Source organism: Hyperolius riggenbachi, chromosome 4, assembly GCF_040937935.1.
Source record: "Hyperolius riggenbachi isolate aHypRig1 chromosome 4, aHypRig1.pri, whole genome shotgun sequence".
NCBI classification, from domain to species: Eukaryota; Metazoa; Chordata; class Amphibia; order Anura; family Hyperoliidae; genus Hyperolius; species Hyperolius riggenbachi.
The window spans coordinates 387,468,799-387,482,663 of NC_090649.1; the positions used below are offsets into that span (position 1 = coordinate 387,468,799).

Consider the following 13,865-nt stretch of genomic DNA (forward strand, 5'->3'; position numbering starts at 1 on the left):
GCCAGGTGTATAGTGGCCCCAGTATCTGTAGCCAGGGGTATATGTGCCCAGTATCTGTAGCCAGGGGTATATGTGCCCAGTATCTGTAGCCAGGGGTATATGTGCCCAGTATCTGTAGCCAGGGTTATATGTGCCCAGTATCTGTAGCCAGGGTTATATGTGCCCAGTATCTGTAGCCAGGGGTATATGTGCCCAGTATATGTAGCCAGGGGTATATGGGCCCAGTATATGTAGCCAGGGGTATATGGGCCCAGTATATGTAGCCAGGTGTATAGTGGCCCCAGTATTTGTAGCCAGGTGTCCCCCCAGCTGGAGGGGAGCAGCGCAGTGGAGAGGAGCATTGTGCGCAGCATGGGAAAGGGTGGATGTTTCCCCCCCCCCTTCCCTCACCTTGGGGCTCCTCTCCCTGGCTCTCCCCTCCATAAAGATTGCAGCGGCGGTGGCTGGCAGCGGCAACAGTGGGCGGGACTTACCTCCTCCAGTGTTCCGGCAAGTGGACGCTGTTCATGCAGCTAGTCTGGTCTAGTGAAGACCAGAGCAGCGGCACGCACAGCGTCAACCCGGAACACTGGAAGAGGTAAGCCCCGCCCACTGATGCCGCTGCCAGCCACCGCCGCTGCAATCTTTATGGAGGGGAGAGCCAGGGAGAGGAGCCCCAAGGTGAGGGAAGGAGGGGAGAGGAACGTCCGCCCTTCCCCATGCTGCGCACAATGCTCCTCTCTGCTGCGCTGCTCCCCTCCAGGGTGCTAGGGGGAATGGCATCCACTGTCCAAAAAAAGTGAGTGGACGCCGTCCCCTCCGCGTTCACGCAGGACTCGACCCCTGCCAACAGCTACCCTCTCTACAGACTACCACAAGGAGCTTTAATTAAATGCCATAGAGCTATTGACACTCGTCCATTCTATCTCCCTCATGAAGCTCTGGCTGAAAAAAGTATTCACCCCTTCTTCCTTGCCATGTTTCATAACTGCTTTTAGAAAATCCACTCTGGTTCCCAGAGGCACCACTGGCCAATGAATCACTGAGAAGCCACAGGAAAGGAGTTTTTCTCTATTGATTAGATTGTGTATAGTATATCATACTGCTGGCTATAAGGGTGTAGCTAAGGAGCTATGGGCTCTAGTGCGAGTGTCTATGTTAGCACCCCCCCCCCCATGCACTCTATGCAAAGCAATAAATAAGGAAACATTCAGTCATAGTGTTAGAGGTTTAAATAGGAGAGGGGAGCCGTTACATAATGAAAACAACGTTATACATTTTAAATCATGCTTATTTAACACCAGCCAGAGTGGCCAAATATAAACCTGATTCCTCAGCACAGTGCCCCAAATGTAGTTTGACCAACCCCTCCTTCTACCACCTTATGTGGGAGTGCCCGCCAGTAGCAGCGTTCTGGCTACAGGTGATCAATTTCTTGCATGACAAGATGGGCTGTCCGGTCACTCTAGACTCCAGAATGTGCCTTTTGGGGCTACAGATAGACGAAGATACTCAACCATGCACCAAGTCATTTATCAGTGAAACTTTGTTTGCGGCAAGGCAGGAGATCGCACTAAAATGGCTATCCCCAGAATCACCATTCCTATTAAGCTGGAAGAGGCGCTTAGATAATACTCTACCTTTTAAAAAACTTGTATACGCGCACAGAAAACGCCCACAACAATTCTCCTTAATTTGGGATAGATGGAAAGATAGGCCTTGAATGAACCCCACGTTTAACAAGTCCTCTTATGCACTCTTCGCTGATATACCCTATAGACTGCATGTATTGCGGTGGTCTTCCTCTCTCCCCTGTTCCCATATCCTAAACTGTGTTTTAACAACATACTCTATGAAGCACCGCCGCAGCGCATTGTTAATAATCCTTTTTGTACATCTGTATCTGCCTTTCTTGCGTGTCCAGCGTAAACTGTATACTTGCACTCCAACTTGCTGTCATGTTGTATAGCGAACTGTCATTTGTGTATACTGCTGATAATAACAAATCTGGCTCTGTTGTAACCTTAAGAAACCTGTTAAATAAACTTTATTTTTTGGTTTAAAAAAACATAATGAAAACAACTATTCAAAGCATATACAGAGGTAATCATTACTACCATAGCACTATTTAAGTGCTAATACAGAAGTCAAAGGATGGCCCCTGGTGGGTCCCTCTGGTCCAGGAACCCCGGCACAGTCATATGCTTTGCATCCCCTATTGCTACGCCATTGGCTAGCTAGGGCACCACTAGATGTGATTTACCAGTGCTGTCATGTAATAATTAAGGAGTGGAATATTTACCAATCACTGCAGTGCAAAACTCAGGCAAAATACTTCACCTCTGGGAGAAAGATGTTCTGTGTTCAGTGTAGGATAGTGGTGAGGAGCAAAACCTTCTCTGAATAGGTTAGCCCTATCCAGGAAGCAGAAGTTGGGATTAGCAAATCACTGCTTCTGGTAGCTGGTCCAGTTAACATGCAAGTGTGTTAATTGTGCAGCAATTCACTACCCCCAACTTCACTAAAAATATTTTAAGGTTGACTTTTAAACAAAGATTGGAGGTTAAATACAAACCAAAGTCTGATACGGAAAGCAGTTCAGCAGATAGTAAAGCAATAGTAATAACATTATTTAATTTCTACCTTTCGAAATGACATTGTTATAAATATACGTGACCCAAGACAAAGCTTACCTAGGTAAGAACAGAGGTACATTCCTGCTGGACTCACATACCTCTTAGCATTGTCCATTCCTCTCCCCTTTTGAATGAAAGTGGTTTTAGCTCCAACGTATATAAACAGAAGGTTTGTACACACAAAAGGTTAAACTCGGCCCCGGCGGCCACTAGACCAACTCGAGTAAGACTCTTGTATATAGTCAGCAGCCCCGATACATCGGCCAGAGATCCAGCATGTCAGATCAGCTTGCCCAACTCCATTGTTCTGTCCAGCACTCCGCCCCCTACATTGTGCACTGCACATGGTCCATCCACCACTTCCCATATTGACAGAACATGTTTGTAATGTGCTGGCCAGGTACTGTCACCTGAAGGATTGTGTCCCAAACCCTGCTGGGTGACAGTAGTCTAAAGTGTGTACAAGCTTTATTAGTGGCCAGCCTTCTGTGCAGAATATTTTCTGTCCACATACAGAGGAAGCTTTACAATACAATTGTACTGTCTATGGATATTCTGGCTCTCATAGCCTGGGGTATTTCTGCATGAGAGTCACAAGGGAACAAACAGCCAGTGTCTATCCCAGCACTAAAACCTGTCAAGGAGGGTGAAGGATGTAAGTCACCAATGAAAAATGTAAATGAGCCAAATTAGAATTGGACTTTGAAAGCCTCTAGAAGCCATTACCTTCAGACACTGAGCACGGGGCTAAGATGGATAACCATTATATCTTATTATATAAAAATGAAGAAAGGAAGCGCTGCAAATAAAGAGTACCTGTTCTGGAGCCATGTAGGAGGGAGTGCCAGTTCGGGTGCGTTGCCGTGCTCGACTCTCGTCTTCCCCAGTCATTTGAGTGACCAGACCAAAATCTCCTATTTTCACTACCATCTCTTTAGTGAAAAGTATATTTGCAGGCTAGAAAATAAGCACAAATAAAAACTAAATTCACCTCACACTGATGCATTGCTTTGATAAGGAAAGTAAACATTAAAGCTGAACTCCATGAAACACTGCAACTTAATCCAGTAATCAATTAGCATGTTTAAACATTTAATATACTAATATGTCTATTGTGTCTGCGTAGCTAATTTGTGGTGCGACTTTTATGTTTCATTGTGCTGCGTTCCTGTTTTACAGTGAACTCAATGCCCACTGTCAACATAGCCTCAACAATATAGAATCTTCGTCAGTTAGCCCTGAAAGCTCCAGTTCTGTGTTGGCTCAAGGCAGTCGTAGGTTAGAAATCTTTAACTAAATTTAAATGAGTTTTTTGTATTGTACTGCTTTGAGCAGTACAAAAAGCATATAGGGAAGTGATAGGCAAACTTGGCTCTCCAGCTGACTACAAGTCCCACAATGCTCTGCAGGAGACTGACAGCCACAGACATGATTCATAAAGGCAAATGTATTGTGGGACTTGTAGTTCCTTAAAGGGACTCCGAGCAGTGCAGAAACTATGGAAAGATGCATATCATTTTAAAGCTCTCTTTCTCCTCTTTCCAATGATATATAAACCGCCGCCCTACGCCTTTTAGTTTTCGCTATTTTCACAATTGAAATGGCAGCAGCCGCGATTTCGATCGCGAAAATAGAAAAAACTAAAAGGCGTAGGGCGACGAATTAGGGGTTGTCAGAAAGAGGAAAAAGAGAGCTTTAAAATTATATTCATCTTTCCATAGTGGCATTGTATTACGCAGGGCGACTTTTTCCTAAAGTCAGCAGCTCCATTCTGCTGAATGCAGCTGCTGACTTTGAGAAAAAGTCGCCCTGCGTAATACAATGCCACTATGGAAAGATGAATATAATTTTAAAGCTCTCTTTTTCCTCTTTCTGACAACCCCTAATTCGTCGCCCTACGCCTTTTAGTTTTTTCTATTTTCGCGATCGAAATCGCGGCTGCTGCCATTTCAATTGTGAAAATAGCGAAAACTAAAAGGCGTAGGGCGGCGGTTTATATATCTTTTGAAAGAGGAGAAAGAGAGCTTTAAAATGATATGCATCTTTCCATAGTTTCTGCACTGCTCGGAGTTCCTTCAACAGCTGGAGAGCCAAGTTTGCCTATCGCTGATATAGGGTAACAAATGAATCTATGTCTATAATAATAGCAAAATAATCCGATTAAAATTAGTTTTTTTAGTGTTGAACGCAGGGAAAATGCTTTATTTAATGTTCTGTGTGCTTTGCGATTGTCTGAAGGAACAGTTTTATTGCATGCTAAGTCTTCAAGGACAGAATCAGCATGGCTACATGAACGACATAGTTCAAATGCAAGACATTTGTGCTTCATCTTCTTCCAATCTAACACCTTACTTTGGGTCTGCTGCTTCTCCAATTCTAAATGCTACACTAATGCCTACGGAAAAAAATCAAACAGTACTTGTGGATAGCGCTTTCCCAGGAAAGATATGAGGTTCAAACAGTTATCCTGTTTAAACCTCATATCTTTCCCTGGGAAGCGCTATCCACATGTACTGTTTGAACACATGAACGGCATACTAGCATCAAGTGATAGCACTCACTCTGCAGCTCTAGAATCCAGGTCAGGAATTAAATCTCAGCCAAGACAACATCTGCATGGAGTTTGTATGTTCTTCCCCTGTCCATCAGGCACTCCAGTTTCCTCCTATGATGCAGCAAAGAGCATCATGTTACATGTATCGCCACTTCTTGCTGCTGTACTGCACTTTATCCACAGCAAGAGGAACTTTTGGAAAGATGCAGTGCAGCTTGGATTGGCAAGAGGCGGGTGATATAGGGAACTTAACCACTTCCCGATTGATTTTTTTTACACACAATTGTCCATTTACAGAGTTATTTCTCCCACCCAGCATGGGTATGTGTAAAAATACACCCCAAAACACATTGTACTACTCCCGAGTACGGCGATACCACATGTGTGGCACTTTTTTGCACCCTAACTGCGCTAAGGGGCCCAAAGTCCAATGAGTACCTTTAGGATTTCACAGGTCATTTTGAGAAATTTTGTTTCAAGACTACTCCTCACGGTTTAGGGCCCCTAAAATGCCAGGACAGTATAGGAACCCCACAAATGACTCCATTTTAGAAAGAAGACACCCCGAGGTATTCTGTTAGTAGTACGGTGAGTTCATAGAATATTTTATTTTTTGTCACAAGTTAGCGGAAATTGATTTTTATTGTTTTTTTTTCACAAAGTGTCATTTTCCGCTAACTTGTGACAAAAAATAAAATCTTCTATGAACTCACCGTACTACTAACGGAATACCTTGGGGTGTCTTCTTTCTAAAGTGGGGTCATTTGTGGGGTTCCTATACTGTCCTGGCATTTTAGGGGCCCTAAACCGTGAGGAGTAGTCTTGAAACAAAAATGACCTGTGAAATCCTAAAGGTACTCATTGGACTTTGGGCCCCTTAGCGCAGTTAGGGTGCAAAAAAGTGCCACACATGTGGTATCGCTGTACTCAGGAGAAGTAGTATAATGTGTTTTGGGGTGTATTTTTACACATACCCATGCTGAGTGGGAGAAAGATCTCTGTAAATGGACAATTGTGTGTAAAAAAAATTGTGGCACTTTTTTTGCAGCCTAACTGCGCTAAGGGGCCCAAAGTCCAATGAGCACCTTTAGGCTATACATGGGTGCTTACAAATTAGCACCCCCAAAATGCGAGGACAGTAAACACACCCCACAAATGACCCCATTTTGGAAAGTAGACACTTCAAGGTATTCAGAGAGGGGCATGGTGAGTCCGTGGCAGATTTCATTTTTTTTGTCGCAAGTTAGAAGAAATGGAAACTTTTTTTTTTGGTCACAAAGTGTCATTTTCCGCTTACTTGTGCCAAAAATTAATATCTTCTATGAACTCACTATGCCTCTCAGTGAATACTTTGGGATGTCTTCTTTCCAAAATGGGGTCATTTGGGGGGTATTTATACTATCCTGGAATTCTAGCCCCTCATGAAACATGTCAGGTGGTCAGAAAAGTCATAGATGCTTGAAAATGGGAAAATTCACTTTTTGCACCATTGTTTGTAAACGCTATAACTTTTAACCAAACCAATAAATATACACTGAATGGGTTTTTTTTTTTATCAAAAACATGTTTGTCCACATTTTTCGCGCTGCATGTATACAGAAATTTTACTTTATTTGAAAAATGTCAGCACAGAAAGTTAAAAAAAATCATTTTTTTGCCAAAATTCATGTCTTTTTTGATGAATATAATAAAAAGTAAAAATCGCAGGAACAATCAAATAGCACCAGTTGAAAGCTTTATTAGTGACAAGAAAAGGAGCCAAAATTCATTTAGGTGGTAGGTTGTATGAGCAATAAACCGTCAAAGCTGCAGTGGTCTGAATGGAAAAAAAGTGGCCGGTCCTTAAGGGGTGTAAAGCCCACGGTCCTCAAGTGGTTAACCCTCTCTGTAGCATTACACTCAACCCCCTCACACACGCAGGTACAGTTTTGCTTCCCACAAAACTGTTCTTGCTCATCCTTACTAATTGGTCCCTCCCCATAAAGCAGAGAATTACCTTAGATGATGGTAGTGCTGTTAGGCTATGGATATGGCAGTGATTGGATTATGCTCTTGTGCTCAAGCAGACACAGATTACTGACACTGATTTGGAACACAAACTAACATTTCTTAAGTGGGAAAACAAATACATTATTATTGTTCTGCCGACCTTCTCACCTTTAGGTCTCTGTGGATAAGCTTTTTGGAATGGATACATTTTACTCCATCGATTATCTGTTTGAAATAGTTCAGGCTCAGATGTGTGTCTATGGAATTTGTAGCGTTCCTTTTCTTTATCCAACTCCTCAAAGAGCCATTTTCACATAATTCCATTTGTATAAATATGCAATTTTTAATAACTCTTTTAGAGAGGTCACTAGAAGACAACAAAACATACAATTATCTATACACTGAGGTAAACACAATTTAATTGCTAGTTTTACACCCTTCTTTCAGTATAGTGCTTGTGTCAGAACACTTCTATGAGTAACAGCGTGGACATTATCAGGGTACACCAACTGTAAGACGACTGGGAATGCTCTGCACAGTACTTCATGATAAACATAAATGGCCCAGATGTGAGAAATATTACACAATCACCAGACCTCCCTCCTCCAGTACATCTACAAGGTCCCCGGTGTTTGCCCTTTTCTATAAGGCAGTCTGTTATTTCTGGACACTATACTTCCACGGCAATGGATAAAACACACAGTGATGTACATATATGCCACACCTCCCTCACACAGAAAACTGGGATCAGTGTCCTATCATTTTGACCAGTATCTTGTAAATTTGTACCAGCTGGGGCATTGTCCAGGTTGTTGTGGGCATGCTTAAAATTAAAATGGCTTTTATGCTGGGTGGCTATGCATGCAGACAAATAATTGTTTTGCTGGGTGACTGTGAATGTATGTTTCCAACAAAATGAAATAAATAACTTTTGATCTTTTCTGCACACTTCTGTTATCAAGATTGTTTGCACAGCCTGATATATTGTTTTAATTTACTTTTAAGGAGAGCTGCTAGCTGCCAGAGCCGGGACAAGGTCCTCCAGCACCCAATGCTGAGAAACCAAAGTACGCCCCTCCCACCCTAGCCATCACACACCATTTGCTATTAGAGTAAGAGGCGCCCCAGGGCCCCCAACACCTTAAAGGGAACCAGAGATGGGGACATGAAAAAGATGTTATACATACCTGGGGCTTCCTCCAGCCCCATACGCTCTGATCCATCCCACGCCGCTGTCCTCCACTGCCTGCATCTACAAGAATCGGGTCCTGTCACTGACGTCATCGGAGCCTACACAGGAAAAATGCGCCCTCTACGTATCTCTCCAGCGGCTGCTGCAGAGATACGCAAACAGCGCACTTCCCTTACGCTTAGACTGGCTCCGACTGACGGCAGAGCGGGGTCCCGGTTCTCATAGCTGCGGGCAGCGGAGGATGGCAGCATGGGATCGATCAGAGCGTATGGGACAGGAGGAAGCCCCAGGTATGTATAACATCTTTTTCATATTCATCTATGGTTCCCTTTAAGCTCTAGTTATCAGTCATTGCTATGTATCCCCTTTTCTTATTTCTCTCTGTTTCAAACATAATAAGGAAATGAGGAAATGATAGCTGAGTGAGTTGTGCGCCCCCTCCTACACTGCACCCTGAGGCTGGAACCTCTCTCGCCTCTGCCTCGGCTCTGCTAGCTGCTTTCAGCTGCATGATTTGCACACACAAAGCACTGATTTTTTTTCTTAACTCTCCCAATAAAACAATACAGTCAAGTTCTATCTAGGCTTGGTACTTAAGTACACATTACTTATTTTTTTTTTATAGCTATGCTTACCTTGAACGACTACTGCTATCACTGCTGTCCTCAATGGAGACATAATCTTCTGCCAACCAAGCAGTGTAGTAGCGCACAATATTTTGATGCTCAAGGTTTGCTAATGCTTTAACTTCTTCCTGATATTTCGAAGATCTGAAACACAGAAAATATTTGTTGAAAATATCTGAAGATAGACTAGTCCTAAATAGAGTAAGGCTTCAGTGGTCAGTGTCACCCGCCCCATAGACCCCAATGTTAATTGCAACTATGCCTGTGTACAGGGGGCAGTTTGGGCGCCAGCCCAATTATCGTAATTTGGATATTGGCAGAGGGAGTTTTTAGCAGCGAAGGCAAAACTTATATTGGCGGAGACTGCAGGACAAGGGGGTCAGTTAAGGTTGGGCATCATTAGAGGTAGGGTTCAAGTGAGGTTAGGTCAGGTTAGTCGACAGAAAAATATTAAATAATACAATTGCCAATATTTTACTATTGAAATCAGCTAGAGCCTAGTAGTGGAATGCCAGAAATTATACCAATTTTCTACTAGCCGCTATCCCAGCACCAAAACTACTGCAGCCGCTATTTTCAATGCACAGATCAGAGAGGTTCCTCCTTTTTATTATTCATCTAGAAATTGATGACCACTTTCTTCATTTCTATACAGCAAGAAGTTGTGTGGCATCAAATATCCCCTCCAACTAGAGCCTCCATCTGGGACTGTTTACTATTACATTAGATTCCCTACTATCTGGCACCGGCAGGGATTGTCTGATGCCAGATATGTGTTCTTGCTGGTTGCTTGAGAAGTGCAGCAGAAGCAACTTACTAAACCTCTAGGCGCCATCTCGTACATATCCTGCTGCTCCCAGTGTCTTTCCTGCTTCCTCCGTGTATGGCTTCCGATGTGTGCATATGAGATGTGGTTCACGTTACACACCGGGAACATGAATAAAGGAAAGCCGCTGGGAGCTGCAGAAAGTGTAGAAGACAGCGCCCAGAGGTTTACACGTTGTAAGTTTTCTGCTGGGAAACACTCTGCAAAACATTGTTAGTTGAGACTGCTGGATGCCTGAGTTTAGGTTAAACGGGACTCTACTGTACTGTATGAAGTACACCTGTGATTGAGAAAATATACAGCTGTTATCATTAACTATACTAAGATGCAGTTATACAAACTCTGCATGCAAATTTAGGCAGATTGAAAATGGACCAATCCAATTCCACCCTGGCAGGTTTTTTTTTTTTAAAGATTCTTTATTTAAAGATTTTTAAAGAACAATACATAAGACAGACAAGCATAGGGATACATTATACATCCAAAACACAGCCAGATGTTGGTACATTAGAAAGATATACCCAGTGGCCAACCTGTGCCACTGGGGGTCCATAGAGACTTTCAGAAATAGGGTACCATATACCCCATTAATAAGCCAGAGAGGCCTATAAACGCTTTACAGAATAGAACGAAGTGATACATCATAAGAAAAGTGCTGTGGGAGACCTGGGGCCCAGAGGGAACATACACCCAGGAATCCATAAGCTGTCCAACATCACCTCGCCTTAATACCTTAGAGATCACACCCCTCTGACAACCCGCCCATTGTAGCATATATCCAAACTCTAGTGGTTATTCAAGAAAAAAGCATCAGAGACAAGCCGACTAGAGAGTAGAACAAGAAAATAGAAAGAAAGAAGAAAAGAAGAGGCAAGGTACAGAGGAAAGAGGTCACCATGGAGGAAATGTGTATCTACCACCGGACACCCAACCGCAGATAGAGTCAACGCCAAGGGGGAAAAAGGAGTCATGTGTCAGGAGTAGAGTGGTTCCCTTTAATTATGTTTTCATTCTATTTATATTTAGGCCCAGATTCTAGCCGGATGTGAGAGAGCCATATCTAGCTGATTCCTTGAATTCGAACCAGCCCAGCCAAGTTTTCAAGTACTGCTCTCGTTTATCATGCAAGCTAGCGGTTCGATCTTCCATTTTCTCAATCCAGTCTATTTCCCTAAACCAATCCTGTATGGATGGCGGGTCCAATTGTTTCCATTTTCTAGCAATTAGAATTTTGGCAGCATCAATTAAATGTCTGGTAAGTGTTCTTTTATATCTCCTTATCGACCAATGGTTGTGGTGCAAGAGAAAAAAGGCAGGAGAGTCAGGAGGAAGATAGTCTGTCAACACCTGCATGATCTCCCTCACATCCGCCCAAAACTGTGCAAGTTTGTTGCAGGACCAAAAGATATGTACCAATGTGCCTACTTCCATTCCGCATCTCCAGCATAATGGGGGAGACGACGGGTACATTTTGTGGAGCTTAGAGGGGGTGTGGTACCATCTGGTAAAGATTTTGTATCCTGCCTCCTGGCTCCTAGAGGATATAGAAGATTTATGTGAGAAGACCAGTATCTTGTGCCATTGCTTGTCGGAGAGGGTCTGGTTCAGGTCCCTTTCCCATTTAGCCTTAAGGGTTACACAGGGTTCCTCACTATCATTCAGTAAGGAGTACCCTAAAGAGAGGGAACCTCTTATTAGGCCCTCACCCAGACATGTTTTTTCAAATGTGGAGAGGGGCCTAGAGAACTCCACCTTTGACCCCTGGGATAGGAGGAAATGTTTAAATTGGAGCAAACTCCAAAAGTCAAGGTTGGGTGTACCGAGGGAAGTCTGGAGGTCCGAAAGACCCACCCACTCTCCACGCGAAATCAAGTGCATAGCTCGTAAGGGGGGGGGGGGGGTCTGTCCTCCATACCGGGTAGCTATTCCTGCCCTTTCCCAGAGAGAAGCTAGGGTTGCCTAATAAAGGCATTAAGGGGGATGGCCAAGGGGAGATAGATGATTTTCCCCTCATCCTGTAGAAGACCCTTAGTGTTTGGGTTATCAATGCTATGGCCTGGGGTGAGGAAGGTAAGGAGCTAGAAGAACTAGAAGAGGTAGCTTCCCTCCAATTAACTCCTCCTCGATGCCCACCCATCTTTTATATGCTGCATGTCTATGCCAATCTATGACCCTGATAAGGGTTGCTGCCAGGTAATATAATCTGGGATTCGGGACTGCCATGCCTCCCAGGTCTTTGGGGGCGGTCTGGATAGAATACTTAAACCTAGGTTTACGGCCATTCCAAATAAATCGAGAAAAAACCTGGGTAACTTGTCTAAAGTAAGAGGAGGGGATGAAAATAGGCATTGTCTGAAAGAGATAGAGGAGCCGCGGCATAATTGTCATCTTAATAATACAACTCCTGCCAAACCAGGAAAACTGAGGTTTATCCCAGTACTGCAGGTCTTGTTTGATACGTTCTAACGCTGGAGGGAAGTTACAAGAGAACACATCTCTAGGGTTCGGGGTAATGTGGATGCCAAGGTACTTCAGGGACCTGCCAGGCCATTTAAAAGGAAAATTGCTCTGCAGAGAAGATCTAAGTGGGCCTGGGAGGAGGACTCCGAGAGCCTCACTCTTATCATAGTTGATTGACATATTAGATATTGCGCCATATATTTTGAACTCTGCTAGGAGATTGGGTAGTGATTTATGCGGGTTGGTTAGATAGAACAAAAGATCATCCGCATATGCGGCAACTTTAGTGGATGACTTAGGAAGGGATACCCCCTGTATATCTGGGTTCGCTCTAACCATACACAAGAAGGGTTCCAGGGACAGTGCGAAAATCAGGGGAGACAAGGGGCAGCCCTGGCGCGTTCCGTTTTGGATAGGGAAAGGGTCTGATAAAACCCCATTCGCCTTAACCCTTGCTGAGGGGCATGAGTAAAGCGCCATGATACGCTGCATTATCTCCTCCTCCAAGCCAATATACCTAAGGGTACCCTCAATGAGATCCCAGTCCACCCTATCAAAAGCCTTTTCGGCGTCAGTAGATAGTAGCAAGGTTGGTGTGGACTGAGACCTCACCCAGTGTAGGATATTCAGGGTTTTTATGGTATTATCCCTGGCCTCTCGACCATGTACAAATCCTACCTAATCCAAGTGGATCAGCTTTGGCAGAAGAGGGGCCAACCTATTCGCTAGCATTTTTGAGAAGAGCTTCAAGTCTACATTAATTAAAGATATCGGTCTGAAGCTCTTGCAAAGGGCGGGATCCTTTCCCTCCTTCAGCAATACCGAGATATGTGATTCAAGCATGTAAGGGGCGAATAGGCCCCTTCCCGATGATTCCTCAGGAGGAGAATTGAAGGCCCTAAGCATATGGGATGAGACAATAGAGCTATATCTTTTGTAGTACTCTGGGGTAAACCCATCAGGCCCAGGGGCCTTTCCAGATGGAGTCTGGGAGAGGGCAAGACGCAGCTCGTCCTCCGAGAGGGGCTCCTCAAGTATCTTAATGTCTTCCGGGGTGAGTCTGGGCATCTTAGAGCGGATCAGGTACTCAGTGATTTTAGTTTTCTTTTCCTCCTTAGATATAGGGGGTGAGTTAGAGTGTAGGTTGTATAATTCAGCATAGAAGTCCCTGAAGACCTTGGCAATTCCCTCATATTTATGGTGTAATTTGGCGTGCTTGTCCTTAATTTGTGGGATGTAGTTAACAGTCTGTTGGGTCTTTAGGGCCTTTGCTAGGATGGAGCTACACTTATTACCAAACTCATAAAAAGTGCGACGACAGCGTAAAGCTGCGTACTTAGCCTTAAAGAATAATAGGGATCTGAGTCGTTCCCTCTCCCTGGTTAATGAAGCCAGGGCTGAGGAAGAACCAGAACCCTTATGACTACGTTCCAATTCCCCAATGTTAGCCAAGACTTCCACAATCTCCTAATCCCGTTCTCTTTTACGCCTAGCCCCTTCTCTGATAAGCAAGCCCCTGACAAAGCATTTATGAGTTTCCCACACAACCATGGGGAAGAGTCCTGGGTTGTATTTATCTGAAAGAATTCTTCCATCTCAGATT

At 43.9% G+C, this 13,865-nt stretch overlaps 1 protein-coding gene across 1 annotated transcript in view; it reads right to left on the reverse strand.

The window, feature by feature from the left end:
• The window catches only part of LOC137504828 (interferon-induced, double-stranded RNA-activated protein kinase-like), a 90,642-nt gene that overhangs the window by 20,749 nt on the left and 56,028 nt on the right, over positions 1-13,865 (reverse strand). The window contains exons 22-24 of the mRNA XM_068233420.1: positions 8,986-9,120; positions 7,327-7,525; positions 3,432-3,572 (exon numbers count right to left, since the gene is read on the reverse strand). Of these exons, the coding sequence (XP_068089521.1) occupies positions 3,432-3,572; positions 7,327-7,525; positions 8,986-9,120 (475 nt within the window). The remainder of the gene's footprint in view (positions 1-3,431; positions 3,573-7,326; positions 7,526-8,985; positions 9,121-13,865) is intronic.